This window comes from Drosophila busckii, chromosome 2R (assembly GCF_011750605.1).
Source record: "Drosophila busckii strain San Diego stock center, stock number 13000-0081.31 chromosome 2R, ASM1175060v1, whole genome shotgun sequence".
Classification (NCBI taxonomy): Eukaryota; Metazoa; Arthropoda; class Insecta; order Diptera; family Drosophilidae; genus Drosophila; species Drosophila busckii.
Window position 1 is genome coordinate 27,622 of NC_046605.1, and position 20,008 is coordinate 47,629.

General features: G+C 40.6%; 3 protein-coding genes across 6 annotated transcripts; 2 read left to right on the forward strand and 1 right to left on the reverse strand.

Annotated features, from left to right (window-relative positions):
* Positions 1 to 207: 207 nt before the first annotated feature.
* On the forward strand, positions 208 to 3,295 carry LOC108596184 (H(+)/Cl(-) exchange transporter 7). Its single transcript, XM_017981698.2, has 9 exons — positions 208 to 543; positions 646 to 735; positions 794 to 995; positions 1,059 to 2,027; positions 2,090 to 2,259; positions 2,319 to 2,705; positions 2,765 to 2,923; positions 2,980 to 3,063; positions 3,124 to 3,295. Exons 1-9 carry the CDS (start codon positions 295 to 297, stop codon positions 3,244 to 3,246), a joined length of 2,433 nt encoding a protein of 810 aa, XP_017837187.1. The 5' UTR covers positions 208 to 294; the 3' UTR covers positions 3,247 to 3,295.
* Positions 3,296 to 3,340: 45 nt separating this feature from the next.
* LOC108596183 (paired amphipathic helix protein Sin3a) lies at positions 3,341 to 19,350 on the reverse strand. Of its 4 annotated transcripts, none has more exons than XM_017981696.1 (12): positions 18,933 to 19,350; positions 12,620 to 13,510; positions 11,348 to 12,549; positions 9,561 to 11,278; positions 8,754 to 9,054; positions 8,314 to 8,689; positions 7,425 to 7,948; positions 7,029 to 7,358; positions 6,759 to 6,965; positions 6,502 to 6,696; positions 4,313 to 4,672; positions 3,341 to 4,250 (listed from the first exon to the last, which is right to left on the reverse strand). In XM_017981696.1, exons 2-12 carry the CDS (start codon positions 13,041 to 13,043, stop codon positions 3,747 to 3,749), a joined length of 6,141 nt encoding a protein of 2,046 aa, XP_017837185.1. In that variant the 5' UTR covers positions 13,044 to 13,510; positions 18,933 to 19,350; the 3' UTR covers positions 3,341 to 3,746. The 4 variants fall into 4 exon arrangements, with proteins under 4 accessions (XP_017837185.1, XP_017837183.1, XP_017837184.1 ...); XM_017981694.1 differs by having other exon boundaries at positions 8,754 to 9,066; XM_017981695.2 differs by lacking the exon at positions 18,933 to 19,350 and adding an exon at positions 15,914 to 16,109 and having other exon boundaries at positions 8,754 to 9,066.
* Positions 17,204 to 18,446, forward strand: LOC108596188 (F-box/LRR-repeat protein 14). The gene is given in 5 exon segments (XM_033293217.1): positions 17,204 to 17,223; positions 17,287 to 17,714; positions 17,717 to 18,104; positions 18,106 to 18,226; positions 18,287 to 18,446. Coding segments are annotated over 4 exon segments (942 nt in total). The 3' UTR covers positions 18,212 to 18,226; positions 18,287 to 18,446.
* Positions 19,351 to 20,008: the final 658 nt, after the last annotated feature.

The window sequence follows — 20,008 nt, forward strand, 5'->3', positions numbered from 1 at the left end:
GAAGAAAGTAGATAATTTAAACCATTTATAGAATTAAAGAGATTAAATGGAACTTGGAAAATAAGTTAATATTATGCATACAAATATTTAATCATCAGTAAACTACACTAATTGTATGCATTTTTTTTACAAAAAACTTTTTGACGACGGCTCAATTGCGCGAAACATCGAAAGTGGTATCGAACTTGTTTGGAATGAAAAGAATGTTCACTGGTTCGCGCAACAGGAGTTTGTTTGCGCTGTTTGCTAGTTTAATTATGGTGCACTTAAATTGAATTTATTATTGCTATTACCATGGCAGACGAAGTAAAAAAACGACTGATATATTTGAAGGCGGATGAAGATGAGGACTTAACAAGCGATGAAGATTGCTTAGGCTATACAAGGGAACAGAGAGCAAACAAACACAGCAAGACAACGGCTATAGATGAAGGGGCCTCAAGCAGTCAAAATTCGCAAACGGGGATTACACCAAATATTATAGATATTGATGATGCTGCGCTGCTAAGTAATGACGCCCATGCGCCAGCGCTGCCAGTTATTGTGAGTCATTTGTAGATGCAGGCAGTTATCGCAAGTGCATTGTGTTCACACACATACATACTATGTATTCATTTCAACTAAAGCAATCAATGTTATTTAAAGGGTGCAACTAATAATGAGCAAAGAACACCAGTTTTTCATTTGCGTTCGCGCACTGCTGCCGCTTTAGTTGGAGCCAAAGAGCAATATGAGGTAAAGTGACAAGCACCATCATCTTTCTCTCTCTGACTTCTGGCATACCTCATTTCAGAGCTTGGATTATGATGTCTGTGAGAATAAACTTTTTCAGGATGAACTGCGTCGACGCCACAGCGACCGTTTTTCGCTGCGTACTCATGTCATACGATGGATTATCTTTGTGCTCATAGGCATCATAACAGCACTTATTGCCTGCTCTATTGATATAGTAATCGAGGAGTTATCCGAAATAAAATACAAGTTTCTCAAATACTGTAAGTATAAACTGTACACATAATAAAATAGAAATTCATACTCTCATTCACTTACATTTGCAGCTGTGGATCACAATGTACCCATGAACGGAAACGATGGCGACCTGGCATTGCCGTTTCTTTGGTGGATACTCTTAAGCGTTATACCTGTAGCAATTGGTGCTGCAATGGTTACGTATATAGAGCCAATTACCGCTGGAAGCGGCATACCCCAAGTTAAGAGTTATCTGAATGGGGTTAAGGTGCCGCGCATTGTACGCATCAAAACGCTGGCCGTAAAATCTATTGGTGTCATTACATCTGTGGTGGGAGGTTTGGCCGGTGGCAAGGAGGGACCCATGATTCATGCGGGTGCTGTGGTGGCAGCTGGTATTTCTCAAGGGAAGAGCACAACCTTTGTCAAGGATTTTCGCATCTTTAAGGCCTTTCGGGATGATCACGAGAAACGTGACTTTGTGCTCGGTGGGGCTGCGGCGGGCGTCTCAGCTGCATTTGGCGCGCCCATTGGGGGCATGTTGTTTTCGCTAGAAGAAGCGGCCAGCTTTTGGAATCAAAACCTCATCTGGCGCACACTAATTGCATCCATCATTAGCTCGTTTACTCTTAATATTGTTCTCTCTGCTTACCATGGCTTAAACGATTTCACTTTTACGGGTCTTTTCAATTTAGGCAAGTTTGAACAGCCGCTGAGTTTTGAATACTTTGAGCTGCCGTTGTTTATGATGCTCGGTGTCTCTGGGGGGCTGCTAGGCGCCGCCTGGAATGCATTGAATATGCGGATTAATAAATTTCGCAAACGGTTTGTGCCTTGGAAATGTGGCAAGGTTTGCGAGGCCATTTTAGTAGCTATACTGGGCGTCACATTGGCATGCACCATGATATATTTTATCAACGATTGTCGACCGCTGGGCAATGATCCAACTATACATCCGGTGCAGTTGTTCTGCGAGGATAACGAATATAATGCGGTGGCCGCTCTGTGGTTTCAAACGCCGGAGGCTACAGTTCGTGCGCTCTTCCATGATCCGCCAGGTGAGTTATTGCAATAGCTTATTCTCATTTATCTTATTAATCGAACCCTTTTTTGCATACAGGCTCTCACAAGATTCTCACCCTTGCCATGTTTACGCTGGTTTACTATTTTTTATCCTGTGCTACTTTTGGACTCAACGTTTCCTTGGGTGTTTTTATACCCACAGCACTAGTAGGCGCTGCATGGGGACGTCTTGTAGCTATGCTGCTTTTTTATCTCTTTCCAGAGACAGTAAGTACTTATCGTTGAATATTATGGATTATAATTGATGTGTTATACTTTATGCTTAGCAATTTCTGCACCCTGGAAAATATGCTTTGATTGGCGCAGCTGCCAATTTGGGTGGAGTGCTACGCATGACCATTAGTCTATCAGTTATACTGATGGAAACAACAGGAATTGAGACATCATTCTTTTTTCCGCTTATAATAGCGTTAATTAGCGCCAAGTGGGTAGGCGATTACTTTAATGATGGCATTTACGATAGCGTTATAGAGGTGAATAACGTACCCATGCTGCCTTGGGAGCCTCTGCCCCAATATAAAGGTCTAACGGCTAAAGAGATAATGAGCAATTCCGTAGTTAGCATTAAACTGCGCGATAATGTGCATTACATATTTGAAGTCTTGAAGAGATGCAGTCACAATGGCTTCCCTGTGGTCGATGATGTCAATAATGTATGTGTATTCATATTTGAATTCCTTTAAAATAATGAGACATTTAATTTAATTTTCAGGATCTACGTTCCTCCGGACGCGTTTGTGGCTTTATATTACGCTCACAGCTTATTGTTATATTACAGAAGGCGCTATTTGCAGAAAACAAACGCTTCTGGGAGTCGGACACTACCATTCAAACCTTCAGAGATGTTTATCCCCGGTATCCCAGCATTGAGGTGATATTGAATGTTCATTGTTGTCAGTAAAAAGTATAACTGTAATTTTTCATTAGAGCGTGCGTCCTCTCGACCGAAAACTTAATTACACTGTGGATTTGTCCATCTTTATGAATCCATCACCCGTGCGTGTTAATGCTGTAAGTATTTTTTAGCATATAGTCTTTTAGTTGCGCCTTATTCATTGTTACAATTCACAGCACGATTCAGTGCCTAGGATTTTTAATATATTCCGTGCGTTGGGACTACGTCATATGTTGGTTATTAGCAATGAAAATCGTATAGAGGGCATCATAACGCGGCGAGATTTCATTTACAAATAATATATTAAGCTTTCATTTGATTATAAATGTTTACAAAATAAAAAAGCCCTTTAGTTACATTTTTGTTTTTATAATTTGCTCATATTGTTACTGATTTTTTTTTTTACAACTTAAACTAAACTTATAGCTAGGCGTGTTATTAATAGTATTCACAAGGAATTGTACAAGGTTGGTTGGTTGGTTTTGTATAAAAAATACATTGAAATTATTGTTTGCGTAAAATCTAAAAATAGTTGTGTTCAATAAAACCTTAACTACTTATATAATGAAATCTAAGCCTAATTAGCACAAACTGCTGTTTGTATAAGATTTAAGCCGACGCGAGTGTATTGAATGCAAATACGCTGCCTTGATCATAAACTTATCGAAAGTCTTATGCCTATAAAAACAAACTGAATGACTTCTGCCAATGTGTTATTATTGCAAGTCCATGGAGCGTGATGACGGTCGCAAGCGTGTTATCACATGGGCTTGAACGTATTGAACGTTCAGCTGCTCAATTAGCTCTCCATGGGACGCACTTGCTGTAGTGTTGCTTCTGTCGCATTGTTGGCTGTGACAGCAACAACAGCTACAGCGCTGTTGCAATCGGCGGTAGTTAGAAGATTGTTGCTTGAAACGGGCACAACTGTTGCTGTGGCAGCCACCGATGCTGCTGCTGGTGTTGCTATAATTGATGCTGTTGCAGCAGGTGCAACAGTTGTTATTAATGCTGCTGTTGTTGCTGATGATGTTGCTGTTGCAGTTGTCGTATTAAGCGCATTTGATTGCTGCACTTTATAGCGCGTGTAGATGCGATAGGGAGTCTTAGTCGTATCCTTCTGCAGCAGCAATTTAGTCTTGCTTGTGGCACCCCAACCACTGGCATTAATCTGCTCTGGCGTCTTCCCTAGTAGCCAATCCTGGCAATGCTGTTGCAGGGGCTCACTAACATGTTGCTGCAGCCACTTATTGCAGTACGCTTGGAAACGATTATACTTTAATTGTGTGACTCGGCAATGACTCTATATAAACAAAACTCATATTATTTATATGTTTTGAAGTGTATACAAGAAGTATAACTCACCTTTTTGGCCCGACGCACTGCATCGTATTTGAGAAGCTTGAGATTCTTGCTGGTCACAAAGCAGCGTCCATTGCTGGCATTCGTGCTGATCTCATCGCGATCATTAAATGCGTATTGCTCTGCCAGTCCCAGTTGTGGTGCACCTAAACGTTCTGGCGTCCGTTTATTCCAGTTGTTATTATTATTGTTGTTGGTAGTAGGTACATCGTTGCTGCTAACTGTTGACGCTGCTGCCGTTGAGGCAGTTACCTCGCCGCAGTGACGCTTCTGCTCGAACAGCTGACGCACTTGCTCTTCATGCAGTTGCGACTGACGCTTATTACGTAATAGAAAACGGGCTTTTCGTGCAACGCGTCCCAGCTGCAATTAATAATGAAATAAAAATACAAATTTAATAAATGTTTACAAATATTAATAAGCAATATTTGTTTAGATGCAAATTCAACATGCGTTACAATAGAAAAAAATTGTTTAAGGCTTACGCTATGTATGTATTAGTGTATGTATGTATGTGTGTGTTGTTAAAAGCCGAAAAAGTTAGCATTAAAAACGTAAACCATACAAGTACCAGGCCAACAAAAAATATAAGCTTTAACACAGACACACACACACACAAATAAAAATGTTGTACGATAAATTGTACATATATATAATTATATATATATGTATATCATACATATGTATGCTGTAGATGCAGCATTTTATGAATTCAACTAATTAATTATAAATGGATTTGCTAGCATCACTTACCTGGCTTTTAAAAAAACTCAACTTCACTAAAAGCCCACAAAAGTATTTAAGGGAGTAACAATTGAAACCCATTAACCCTCAACAACTTTTTTGCTTTGAGTATTGATTTTACATATATATATATAAATATATTTTTTCAACTGTCTAAAATTTACAATTATTATTTAAATTAATCAAAGTACATTGGTTACTTGCACTCTCACTGAGCTAACCCCTTCTGATCTTTATTCGATTTAGCTAATACTGAGAAACTCTTAAACTTAAGGATCTTAAGATACATACATACAATATTTACAAACGTTAATTTACACACACGCACAAAACACAAGCAACTGCATCGTTACTTTTCTTGTTAACGCAAAACGCAAAAACTAAACAAGAAAATTAATGCAATTAAATGCGGTGCCTATGATAAATATTATTGTATTCTTGTTGTGCTGAACATTTACAATATTATTGTTTTTTTTTATACATACAAATGTTATAATTGTTGTTTTTGCTAAGCTTTTGATGAACAGATGAGCATGTGCGTGTAAGGTATGTATATGTGTGTGTCTTTTATTTCATTCAGCAAGTGAAACAAGCATCACTTTGTTTTTATTACTATTTCATTTTGCAACACGACTTTTTCTTCTTTTTATTCAATGAAATTATCAAAACTATTTTGTTATTTCAAGCCTTGGAATTGACCTGGTACGAAAAAATAAATAGTGGAATAAAAAATGAGAGAAAAATGCAGAAAAAGCATTAATTAGTGAACGGTTTTCTATTTTTTATTGTTACGCGCGCATATCGATAAATGTGGGCGATTGTAATAGGCGGCATGTTGAAATATATGATAGAGAGAGAGAGAGAGACGAAACGTAAAGGAATAGAGAACGATAAAAGAAAGTTTTGTAGAAATGTATAGAGAAAAACATGTGTATGTGTGCGGTTCAAGAATAATATACAGTATATTAATATATATACTTATTTATGTATACAAAAAGAAATCCAAATAATGTATATATGGTAAATACATACAAACATACATATGTATATAAATAACAAAAGCACTATTTTTTGCAAAGAACATGACATGTACATATGCATGTGTATGTATATACAATATACATATATATAAGTGTGTGGGTGTATGTACATACATATGTACGTACATTGGTACAATTAATGTAATGTCTTTGTGATGTCTAAACATAGGCATAAAGTAAAGACTCATAACAAAAGCTTAAATCAAGACACAGAGACTGAATATAAAAGCTCATAATAAATAATTTAAAACAGAAAACCAATTAAAACTGAGTAATAGAGATATGTAAGTAAAAAATAATACAACAACATGTTTAATCACGTATCAGGCACACACAAAATCTCTGGCTGCTGCTGCTATTGTTACTGTAATTGTTGCTGCGTCGTGCTTGGCTGATAATTTAACTCACCTCAGGATTTTCCTCTTCCTGTTCTGTTTTAATGTCAGACGTCGTTACAACATTGTCATTGCCAATGCCAGTAAAACTTGGATTTGCCAAACGTTCCACATATTTGTTAAACTTTTGAGCCTTGAGCACTGGCTTCTCCACCTCCTCAGGCTCCGAGTCCAACAGCTCAATCGTCACGCGACAATCAATTTTGTACTAAAATTTTAAGAGTATATAAATTATAAGGGATTTACATCTTTTAATGCAGTTGAACTTACAATAAACACTTTAAAACAATTCTCCTCGTTAAGCATGGACTCCGCTTTCCGCTGATAACTCATTTCACGATCAAAGCTTTTTGGGGCGTCACGACAGTTGCCACCAGTGCTGCCACGTCTCTGTTCTACTCCATAAAGCTCCACGCAGTCCAGGGCAGCGCGCTCTGTGACGCAGTACTGTAGTTGACGCACTGCATTTGATACAACCTGTGAAGGCGCGCAGATTAAAAATAAATTCTTCGAATAAATATATACTGTTCGACTACAAACCTTATCGAGTGTAAAACTAATGTAAGCATATATGCCAAACATTTCGCGCATAGTGTCCTCAAACGTATTCGAGTCCATATTGCCATCCAGTACGTTCTTGAGCATGTCCAGGAATGTGGGATAGTAATCTTCCACCTGCACATCCGGTTTGGGCTTAAGCCGCAGCGCAGTGGCCGTACTCTCGCGTCGGTTGACACGACAGCGTTCCTCTTCAATGGCCAGCAGACGCGCACGCTCATACATCACATTCAGACGCTCGCAGAGTATGGCGTGCAGTCTTAGGAACAGATACCAATTGTTGTTGGCAAAGAACAGCGAATATGATTCATCCTAAGAACGAAGACAATTTATAGTAAGAGAACGCGTTGGGAGTTTAAGGAGTGTGTGCGTACTTACCTCACGTTGACCTTGCGCATGTGGTGGCAACAGCTTCGGACTGGGAAAATCACCGAGCTGCTCCTGCTTGACACTTAAATCATTGCTGCTGCTCGCTGTCGTTGCTGCGGACGATGCTTCTTCAGCTCGCTTGGGACTGGTGCCTGAGGCTGCTGTAGTTGTTGTTGTTGTCATTGTAGCTAATGTTGTTGCGACTGTTGTTACTGTATTATCAACTTGTAAAGTCTCATCCTTTTCTGGCACTGTAACTGCTGCTGCTACTGCGGCTGTTGAAGTTGTAGGGGTTGCATCGGTAACTTTAGTTGTTGTTCCTATTGGAGCTGCTGCTGTTATTGTTGTTGCTGATGTCGCCTTAGACGCCGAGTCCTCTGTTTCCTTTTTAATTGCAGCTGATATCCCACCCACGCCGCCGCTGCTGCTCGTGCTGCCACTGCTGCGTGCTGGCGAAGCGCTTTCGCTGGGTATAGCACCCTTGGCCGGCCGATTGCTGCTTACAGGCAAGTCGACATCCATCTTGGTGTCATCTATCAAAAATTTAAATAATTTAGAGAATTGCGCACAGTTTTGTGTTTGAGTTGAGGAAACCGTTTTTTTTTTAATTTAATTGCAATGCAAATTCAAATTAGTGTCAGTAAAAAAATGTACACGCGTTAAAAATATTAAAATTTTGTTGCTAATTTTTAAAAAGTAAATGGAAAAGAAAAAATTTAACGTTCACTTTTTTATAATATACAAACTAATTACTGTTTTTAATAATTCAAGTATAAAATAATCAAGTGTAGCGGCTGATAAATCTTATCAAGAAATTATATGGAATATGGTATATTCTTTAATGCAATTATATTATATTATGAAAAATAATAAAATTTAGTTATGCAATTAAGCTTACCATCATCACGCTCATCATCGCTGAGCGGTTGTCGGGGCGCAAAGAATAGATCAGGGACAAATTGTCGTATAATTTGTTTTATTTTCTGCTTTTCTTGTTTTTGTATTCCGGTCTGGCGTTTAACATGATGGATGAGTAGATTTGCGGCATCATCAAGAATTGTTTTATCCTTGTATGGCAGTATTAAATGCGGCCCCGCCGCTTCCATGCCATCGTCGTCCTGGTCGTGACGCTCGTCATAAAGCGTTTCAATTTCATTAAACAGATTTTTGGAGCGCAGCGCCTTCATATCGTTTGGTTTAAAATTTATAGCTTGATGATCCAACGATTTGAGATAATATTTCTCATTTTGTTCACGCCATTGCTTGTTGAAGCCCTTTAAAGAGAAATACAAATTTAGATAACGTATAATTCGTTAAATTTTTCTAAAGTTCCTTTACCTTTTGTGCATCTCGCCATTCCTCCTCCTTAACCTTGAGACGCTTGAGCACAATGGGCACCGCGACAGAGGGATTTTTCTTCATGCCCTGGATTATCTCTCCAGACTTGTCGCCGTAAATACGATGAATGGCACGCTGATGTATTGTCTGCGATGTGCCACCGAGATGATCATCTAGATGATATTTTACCAATTCTTCCGGGGACATACGTGACATTTTCTTCTGGACATTTTCCAGCACGCGTATGGTGGCGCTATTTACCTCGATAACCAGATCCAGTTCGAAACGCTCGTCCTCCGTTCTGTGAATATTCCTTTTTGTTTAGAGCGTTTTTTGGATGATATTCGTTAATGTTTCATAAAAATAAATACAAAACAGAAAGAAAGCCAAGAACAGAAAAAAGAGAAAACGGTAACAGAGTGAGTGAAAATGAAAGGATGAATAGTTATAGATAGCAGGAAAACACATGTTCTTTGGCGTTTCCTATGCGAATTTTGTTAAACTTTTTATTAACGGCTTAGGGAATGTAAAATTTATTACATACGAAAAAAAAAGCCTAAAACCCTTAGCAAATCATTTAATATTTATATATAAAATAAACGATATTAAATTATTAGAACATTTTAAGTCAACAAATCATAAAGTTTTGATGTAATAAATATCAGGTATAACATATTTTTAAGATGTCATACGAAAAATTTTGAGAACATTAGCAATTAAAAAATTTATTTTTTTTTTAATTTTTTGTTTTTTTTTTTTAATGGAAATTCGCATAAGTCATGCCAAACTATAGTAACTCTCTCTCACCTGTAGATTGTTTCTTCAAACTGTGTCTTACGCGAAGTGACAAAGGTCGAGTCCTCGCTGGCCCAGGTGGGAAATGAGACCCACTTGTCGTTGAGCACCTCACGGCAAAGGGCATCACGTCCGCTGCACTTCTTTGGCACCGTCGACTGAGGCAAAGCGCAGTAGGAGGCACCGAGGCGCTTACAAAGCGATAGATCAACATCTTGCACATAGTCGTTGGTATTTTGATGACTGCTAACACGATCATGGCCAGAGCTGCTGCTATTACCGCCGCCCTGACGCTGTGTTGCTGCCAAAGGTATGCCGTCAATTAGGACGCCACCGGAGCCTATTTGCCCAGCGACCGCAGGTGGACCAAGAAAATCGGTAAACCAGCGTAGAAGATCAGGAAACTTCGTAAGGAACGGCGACACTAGGCCAAGCAACTCCGTCTTAGAAACAATTTCTTGATTAAACAGCGTGAGGCACCGCAAAAAATTGTGATAGACCTCTGGATTTCGTAAAGCCTTGCGAACCTTGTCGAAAAAGGCCGCATCCGAAATAGTGCACTTACAGGATGCCTCCGAGAAGCTAACATCGCGACAATAAGGCTTGGGACGCTTTGCGGGCGGTGGTCCAGTAGCAGTAAGATTGCTGCCGCCATAAACGGGCAGATTCAACTCCTCAGTTGGCGGACGACGGGAAGCGGTATTGGGATGCAATTGCGGAACAGCGGAAACGGTCGTAATATAATTGGGGGAGTTACGCTGCTCCAACTGATGTTGATCGGCAAGATGATGAGACTGCTGCTGCTGAGGATGATGATGATGTTGATGCTGCGCGGCCACTGCTACTGACGCCGCTGGCTGCTGCTGCTGGGCATGATGATGCGAAAGTGTTGCCACATAGCTGGGAGACTTTTTCTGGCTGAGATGTGGCTGCTGCTGCTGCGTTATATACTTTTGTGCATGATGATTATTGCGTTGTTCGATGCCGGTACCAAGCATTGCCACACTGGCACGCAGACCGGTTGTAACAGGCTGATAGACGCCACTGTTATTACGCTGCTGCTGCTGTTGCAACTGCTGCTGGCTAAGACTGTGATAGTCTTTCTCGTATACAGCGCTGCTTAAAATGTGATTTTGTGGCAGATTATTGTTGCCACTCGTACTGTTGTTGCTGCTGTACGCAGACTTGATGCTGACGCTTGTATTTACCGCAGAGAGATTGCCAATAGCCGCTGCGTGCGCATCAATCTGTGAGAGAGTTGCTCCACTGCTCAGTTGCAGTGGGGAACCGCTGTTCGGCAACGCAGTCGACCCGGTGGACATACTTATGTGAGCGCCGCCACTAAGCGTTGCTGTAGTCCCACCACTACGAGCCTGAGTCTGCACTTGCCCCTTTTGATGATGGTCATTATGCAACGCTGCCGCTGCCGATTTAGACATGTACTGCGCTGCCGCTGCTGCTGCTGCTGCCGCTGACGACGAACCCGACTGATGATTAGTAGCATCGGGCAGAAATTGTCCAAATTCCCGCAACAAATCCTCATCCTGGCCAAAGAGCTTGGCAACCTGAGTGTAAACCTCCTGTTCAGTCAACATTTTGCCACCAGCATTGACAGCGCCGCCACCTACGGCAGTACTGCTGCCCTCCTTCATAACCTTTTGCTCCTTCTGATAGGCATGCAATATCTCCAAGAATTTCTTGTACTTAGCTGGTTGGCTTTGGAAACGATTCTGTTAATGAGAGATGATATTAATTTATTTTGGTTTATCTTATCTGCTTCTCTGGACTCCCCAACTCACCTTGATCTTATTCACATAGGTAATGGCGTGATTAAATTCTACGGGCGGATTCTGCTGTCCTGTTGTCTCGGCCAACAGCATAGACTGATGTGCCTGCTGTATATGATGCAGATTGTGTTGTGCTCCGCCGCCAGCATGTGGACTTAGCTCACTTAAAGAGTTGGGCGTAGGAGGACCCCCGCCTACAACAATGCTGCTGCTGCTGCTGGGAGTGGCAGATGCTAAGGCAGCCGCAGGTGTTATTGTGGCACGCTGCTCTCCCGCACGATCACGTGAATAATTCTGTGGCATATTGTGCGTTGAGACAGAGACGCCCACAGGTGGCGTGCTTGAGACATGGACATGACTACCCGCACCGCTACTTGGAGATGGAGCTGCCGCCGCTGCTGGCTGCAACGCATGTATGGTAGTCTGTGTCAGCGACGCCCCACCATGTGTCATTAGATTAACAGCACCCGGTGTTTGTAACTGCGCAACCGCTGCTGCTGCCACTGCTGCCGCCGCCACTGCAGCTCCACCGCCGCCTTGACTGGACGTGCGTACACTCGGACTGCTGGCAATCATATGCACTGTACCCGTGCTGCTAGGCGCACCTGGAGGCGATGGCATGCTGACAACTGGTATGGATGCACCCAATGCATCCGAATGTATTTCAATTTTATAACCAGGTGGCAAAAACATATTGAAGCCATAGATGAGTTCAGTGTGCCCTTTAAAGAGCGTCGAGACGCGCTCAATAACACCAGGTGTGTCGATACAGTGCGACTTGAACTCCTTCATAATGTCCAGAAAATTGTTATAAATTTGCGGTTGGTCCGCATACTGATACTTGACCTGATCCAGATAACTCAACGCATCCTCAACTTTAAGACGTGGTGTGGCAGCCCCACCAGCTCCAGATGCTGCGCCTACCGCTTGTGGCGGTGTGCTGTTGCCAGCTGCCACAGTTGGTCCATTCACTGGAGTTGACTGTGGCGTCGATGGCGGTTGTGTTTGCTGCGCTGTGCTGGTTAAATTGGCTCCCAACGTGGTCTGCGTGCCGCTTATGGTGCGCTGGCGTATGCTGCCCGTTTGACAGCTGCTTGAAACAGTCGGCGGTGCAGTTTGGGCGCCAGCTACATGTATCTGCACCGCATTGGCATCGCCGCCACCGGTATTTGACTTCAAAGTGCCACCTGCCTGTATGGAGGCAACACTATAAGCTGCAAGTTGAAAAAATATCAATTAATATGCTCAAAATAATTAATTTAGTTTCAATATAAATTTAATTACATGTGTTATACTGCAAGGTTTGTGTTGCTGCGCTGCCTGTGGAGGCAACCTGGGCCGCTGGGCTATCGACAATGCTGCTCGCTGTTTTCAGATTTGTTGCTGCTGCTGCTGCTGCCGCCGCCGCCGCCGCTGCTGCTGGCGTTGTGGATGGCAGATAGGCAATAGTCTGTGCGCCACCATGCTGGGGAGTTAATATGCGATGATGTATAGAGCCAATTCCACTTATTGTTGCACTGTGTGCATTTGGCACCACTGCACCTATGGTAACACCCCCGCCTGCTCCAACAACGCCGCCAGTTGTATTGACGACGCTACTAGCACCACTACTATTGGCCGCAGGGACCGTACCAGCCCCCGTTCCACCTGGTCCGGGACCGGTGCGTGTGCCAAATTGGACTTCATCGATGCGCGTGCGTTTCATCATTGTATCGTTTGCTTGTATGCTTTAATTTCTGGTCGTTTTCGCTCTCTCGAGCGTTTATATTTTATATATATATATATTTTATAATTTACGCTTTACGCTTTTGTTTTTCTTTTCTGTTGTGCTCTACTTTTAAAGTGCGTGGGTGTTTGCACTCGCACTCCCGCTCTTTCTCTACGAGGGTATGTAATAGTAATAGACAACAAAACAGTCAATAATTGTAACTGTATGTTGGCTCTACTGCTTCTTTTTCGTCGGCAGCTTGCTCTCCCACTCGTCGGAGCAACATATGATGTTGTTCTTCTCTATCGAGCAGTTGTCTCTGCATTTGAATTATAATGCAGCCAAGTCGGCTGCAGTGCACCCAAAGGAACTCACACTATTAGACTGCTTGCCTGTCTACTAATCTCTCACTATCACTGTATGCGCTGCTCCGTCGCAATCGTTATTAGGATCACCTTTTATAGTTCCTAAAAAAAAAAAAGTAAACAATAAATACATATGTTTATAAATATTTTTATTTAAAATGTAAATAGTAACTATCTGTATCTGTTAGGCCCTTAGTTATCGGAAACGTAATTACACAGTCCAATAAAATTCAAAAATATTTAAGGCGACACATTTTTGGAGCACATACATACACATATGCATATTGTACATAAGCAAATAAACTTCAAGCACAAATGTAGACAAAAAGAGAGTAAAGAGATGCGACCAAGTTCAAGTCGTCATCATCGTCGCCAGCAGCAGCAGCAATCCATGTGCTTGTGAACTTGTGTGTATGTGTGTAACCGGAATTGGGCGCGCGTTGTTGAGTGCTATGTTTTCAACGGAGTACAGTAAAAGCTGTCTAAGGCGAGTATTTTCTTCTTAAATTTTATGATCCAAGAACAAAGTCAACTTGCATACAAGAACTGTTTAGGGGGGGGAGGGCAAAGGCAGAGCGAGGCAGTATACAGCTCCAAGGGGTGTTAGCCTGTATCTACCTACACACATACACAAACATTCGCACACAAAACAATTTGTTTGTACATAAGAGATTGGTGGTGCGGCGTTTACTATTTTGCGCTTCCCTTGCAACAGCAACAGAGCGAAAAAGAGTAAAGAGAGAGCATGGATGTTATTTTTTTTTTCTTTTTTTGCATTGCAGAAAAAGTTTTCGTTTGCTTTACTTCCAGCCAACTACACGTACATATATGTATCTGTACATAAACAAGTATTTGGCGGGCGAGACGAAATATTATAAAATAAGCAAGCAAGAGTTAGAGAATGCGTGCATGCAAGTGAGGTCAGATGAAGAAAGAATCTTATGACTTTGGGCTCCCCGGCGAGTCGTTAAAAAATGTAAATATAACTTGTATAAAACTTCACGTGCCTGTGTGTGTTTGAGACAGAGAGACAGAGAGAGAGAGAGAGCTTGTTTGAAGAGCTAGACACATCTTAAATTAATTTCGTCTATACATGCAAGTTTTTAATTATTAAGATAACTGTACCAAAGTGGGGGTAGAGAACTTACATAAACACAGCTCCTTTTCCAAAAATTATCCTTGAAGTGCTTTAAGGGCAAATGTAAATTCAAGTTGCAAACGTTAACGTTCTTCCCACTCTCAATTACTTTGTGTGTGGCCTTTTGTTGTTATTGCTATGTTGCTTTTTGGGCTGCGAGGCCGCCATAGTTAGACACAGCAAACACAAACACTCACACATACTCTACTACCTCTCTCACAACGATGGGCGCTCTCTTAGAAATCTGGGGCGTTCATTGTAGTTGTTACGCTCTTGATTGCATGTTTGAAGGGGAGACGTGTGGGCAAATTTTCCCTCCATTTTTTTCATCACAGGCAGAATTACGTGCACACATTTTTTTACCTTATTTAATTTGTTTCGAGAAAGAGAGAGTAAAAATTACCTAATGGCAAAATATTCAAAATATTTATTGCACTACACTAGAAAGTCTTATTAATTTCTCACAAGCCGAATACTAAGCGGACACATGCTATTAATAAACTTTTGCTAATTAAACATATGGATAGAGAAATACACATGTTACTGCATGTGTGTGTCTGTGTATACTAACACAAACGTTTTGATTAAAACAAAAAAAGGTGAACTGAAATTGCAAGAACAACAAAACAGAAGGCAGACTGGTAGCTTCTAGTTTTAACAATAGTGAGCGGCAAAAGACAAAAGATGCTCTCATTGAAACACACACACACACAGACACCCACAGAGATGTAAAGGCACAGAGAGCTTGGAGCTTTGGCTACGTTTGGGAGCCCATTTAAAAAAAACTGAAATATATTTGTATGTATATATACACTCGCTCACACACACATTTATATTTATATCTATACACATGCGAATGGCGCATCAAAGCAAAAGTTAAGATAAGCGCACGAACTGAGAGAGAGAAGCAGACAGACGTATAAAATATACGAATGAACGAACGAAAATAAAACGACACTACGTAGAAAAAAATACAGTCAGTTCAGAAGCAAGCCAAAGGCAATATGAAAAAGACTGCGTATGCTTGCATGTGTGTGTATGTATTTTGAGTGCGAGTCGCTTTTTGTCTGTGCGCTTAACACGTATGTATGTAAGTATGTGTGTATATACGTATGCACGTAAGTATGTGTGTGTATATACGTATGCGTATGTGTGAGAAGTCGTCATATGTATGTATTGTATGCATGTATAAACCAATTGAAATTGACCTAACCTAAAAATATTGTATTTTTCACAATTTTTTCTTTTGCTCGCAAAGCAGCTGGTATTAATTATCATATGAATCAAAGATTTTTTAATAATTTATAATAGTTCAAATACTTAATATGTGCACATTCATATTCTTCACAACGCACAAACGAACTTACATCAGCAATACATCTGCATGTATGCGCAGGTATACCCATATACAAATTTATGTATAAATATATTTATATTTTGATGTATGTATAGATGAGTATTTACTATAAACCGTTGTTAGGCTTGTTGAAAAACTTTCACGTTTTACGCAGTATTTTGCACTAACTTTTTTCTACATATATTCCGCACAGCTTGACAAATTTTTAACTTTTTCAGCCAATTAAAGAAAGTATTTTGTTGAAATTTTCCACTGTAATTATTTTTATGTTTGTTTTTACTTGCTTTTTAAAACTTTGCACTACACTTTTTCTGTAATCTTCCAATCAAGTGAATTTTTACAAATATTCACAAAATTTTGGCGAGAAAACGTTTACGTACGTCTTAACGCCGCCGCAAACATTTTCGATTAAAAAACGGCCACAGTTTGTGAGCGCGAAACAAGCAAAAGCAAGCAAAGAAAGAGCGAGAATGGTGGATGAAACAAATGAAGAAGAAGAAAAAACGATATAAAACGAAACGAAAAGAGCGGGAGAGTGAGTGAGAGAGCGCCCAAGATAGGGAGCGATGTAGAATGCGCGCGCGCGTTCTTTCTCATTCTTTCAGCTATTATGCCCAGTGGTGGCTAAAAAAGCTTATAAAAGCGGAATCTTTAAATTTGTTAATGCCAAATGTAGTTTTACTAGTCCTTTCATACTCCCCAATGGGAGAGCATTTTACCCGCATTTAAACTTCAAAAACATACAAATCTGACGGGAAAAAAGCGAAAATGACACCACTGATGTCCCATCTCAATATTTTTCCTTGTTCTTTTTCTCACTCTCTCTCTCTGTTGTTTCTGTACCAGCGCTGCCAACTCAGCTTTTTTCTTGATAGTTCTGTTTAGATCTGTTTGAAGCGCTTCATCAGGAAGAATTACAAACATCAGCTGTCAAGAAACCTGTCGTTTTTTACTAAACAATTTTTAGTTATTGAATTTTTCTATATATTTTTTTTGTGTTTGTTATGGTATTGTATACAACGGTGTTTCTCAACTATTATAAGCATTCATCGCTTATACGTTTTTTTTGTGTTCGATGGCTTTTTTTTTTATATAGTTGGCAGGACTGTTCTGTACTTTTGTATCTTTGAATCATTCTGTTACTCGCCTTTAACTCGCGTTAAAGCAAAAAACAAGACAAACAACAGCAACGAGTTTTTGGACTCGTCGTCAGCATGGCGACCAACACAGAGCTGCTTCCATTTGATCATCAGAACTGCATAACACCACAAACTGCCGCATCGCTGACTAACTACCAGGGATGAGGAGCATGCAGCGGCGGTGGAGAAGAAGGCGCAGCTGGCTGGAACATGAACGAATTGTATCAACAAATTGACACATCAGTCAATTCTTCTCCAAGTTGCTCGAGCAGATATTTGAGCACTTGCCTGTGCGGGATTTGGGCCGAGCGGTACAGGAATGCACGGCGTGGCGCGATGCCGCCTACGCCTAGAGCGTCTGGAAGGAAGTAAAGGCAAAGTTGCATCTGAAGCGCTCAAGTTCAGTCAAGGATCTGGTGCTGGGCGTGCCGGCGCTGAATCCTAGTGGCTGCTTCAATGTGGCGGACATGAACTTGGAACATGCGTTCAGAGTAGACCTGGCCAATCTGAAAATGATGGATCTATCGCTGTGCAAGCAGATCACGGACACTATTCTGCTCATTGCGTGGGGTCAGAAGAAGCTGCGTTATATCAACCTTCGCTCCTACTGGCATATTAGCGAACAAGGCATTGGCCACCTGGTGGGCTTCAGTCGCAACACGGCAGAAGGTAATCGCAGCTGGAGTACTTGGACTTGCAGGATTGCCAGCGTTTGAGCGATAAGACTTTCGGCTACATTGCCCAGGGCCTTAATTCACTCAAGTCGATGAATCTCAGCTTCTTCGCTTTGGTTACGGATAACAGAATCTGTGTTACTGCGATAATATCTCGGATATGGGGCATGGCCTATCTCATCGAAGGCGGCAGCGGCATCAATTCCCTCGACGTCAGCTTCTGCGACAAGATCAGTGATCAGGCACTGCCACATATAGTTTAAGGACTCCTGTGCTCGCTGAGCTTGAATCAATGCCAGATTACGGATCAGGGCATACTCAAGATTGCCAAATCGCTGCAAGAGCTGAAGAACCTCTACATTGGCCAGTGCAGTCGCATTACGGACATGGGATCTTAGCAATTTGAAAACCATCGATCTTTATGGCTGCACACAGCTAAGTTCCATTACAATGAAGCTGCCAAAGCTCAACGCACACATGTATGTGTTGAGCTGATTGTTGTCTATTCAGGTAGTTAAAATTTAACACTAATTAGAGTACACTAATTTCACACGACTGCTCCTCGCCCAGGGAAATCAGACTTGCATACGAAAGGGAATTTTGGGTGTTGAGCCAGAAGCGTTCATATACGAGAGAAGTAGTACTAGAATTTATGAAATTGTAAAGTTATTCATTCACTTTTTTTGGTTTGCATTTCTTTGTAAATTGTAACACTGGAGAACATAATTTTTGTGAGAGTGATAGTGTTGCTCTTTGTGCTCGCGGTCAAACAACACATGCATAGCTTGGCTAGCATTTCAGTGTTTCCATGCCTTTGTGTGTATGTGTGTGATTGCAACCGTGAGTTTGTAAATGATATGCGTCATTGTTGTTGCTTTTTCAATACCTTTGCTGGCATTTTTTCACCAAAACTTCTTATGTTGTGTGACATATTTTACATAAATTCATGAAATGAAAACGTCCAGCAAGACCAAAAATAGTTTTGCTAAATTGAGTGTACATTTGCACAGGTGTATATTTGCTAATTCCTTTATATTATGAGTACATATGTACATCTGATTATACATTTGTATGCATTTATTTGAAATGATATCAACGAGCTGAATCCATTCTAAAATTAAGGTTAAGTACGAACTATACACACACTCGATCAGATTTTTAGTAATGGGCGCGCATTTCACTTACACGTTATATTTTTGCTTTATTTTGTACATACCTGCCACATGTCACAAGGTAAAATTCACCTTTAAAGAGCAGCTGGTCACGTTTCGTATAAAAATTACATTGATACTGAAGCGTTGGAAGAATAAAGATAGAAGCGCGTGAGTTTGTATTTATATTTATGTACGTAGATAATATATATTTATGTTTGTAGCAACAAACACACGCACAGAAATTTTGGGCATGCACTTTTAATCGATTTTATGTTGTGCTGACGAAGCTCCAAACGCCTCCACAAACTACGCTTCGTTGTAAACTTCATACGTTATGCACACACACACACATGCCAACTTGCACCACAATTTTCTTTTAAATAATTTACTTTAACTGTTTATTCGGCGACACCAATGAAATTACTCTACTTTTTTTACTGCGCGTTCCACTAATCTTTTTCGCTTCGTACTAAATTTAATAAGTATCACTATTAAGTTTCGGCAAGCGGAAATTTCAGATTTGTTAACACAAAAATATTAAGTTTTTTTTTTCGCTTGCAAATAACGCAAAATATAAGCAAGTATTATCTACAATGATATTGTGGAAGCAGTTCGGCTGCTGAGCTTCATTTGCAAAAATATATGAGTCAGAGCGAGATAAAAACAGTTCTTTCCACTTTATAAGAGTTGGCAGCACTTGTACTATCGATCTTTTTCATTGTACATACCAAATATACCAAAACTGTTGGCAGTGCTGTGGAGAAATACTCAAATCATTTAATATATATTAAATAAATAAAACCATATTGTTTTGATTGTGATGATTAATGATTATTTGAAGAGAATAACCCATCCAGAATTCTCGCAAAAGACCAGACCTAACGGGCAAAAAGTGAACTTGCCAGCACTAATAACAGTTCATCTCTAATTCTTTTGGTTTTCGTTTCTTCCACTTGGTTTCTTGTTTTCGTTTTCTTCATTCTCCTCTTCATTCCATTATTTCAGTTTCTCACTAATTTTCAACTTGTGCAGACGTGTTGCGTGTCAACGGATGTGCGCCGTGCGTTTAGGTGCGTTGCAATTGCAATTGGGCATAAGTTTTAATAAAAAGAGTGTGTGTGCGTTGGTATTAAAAGTT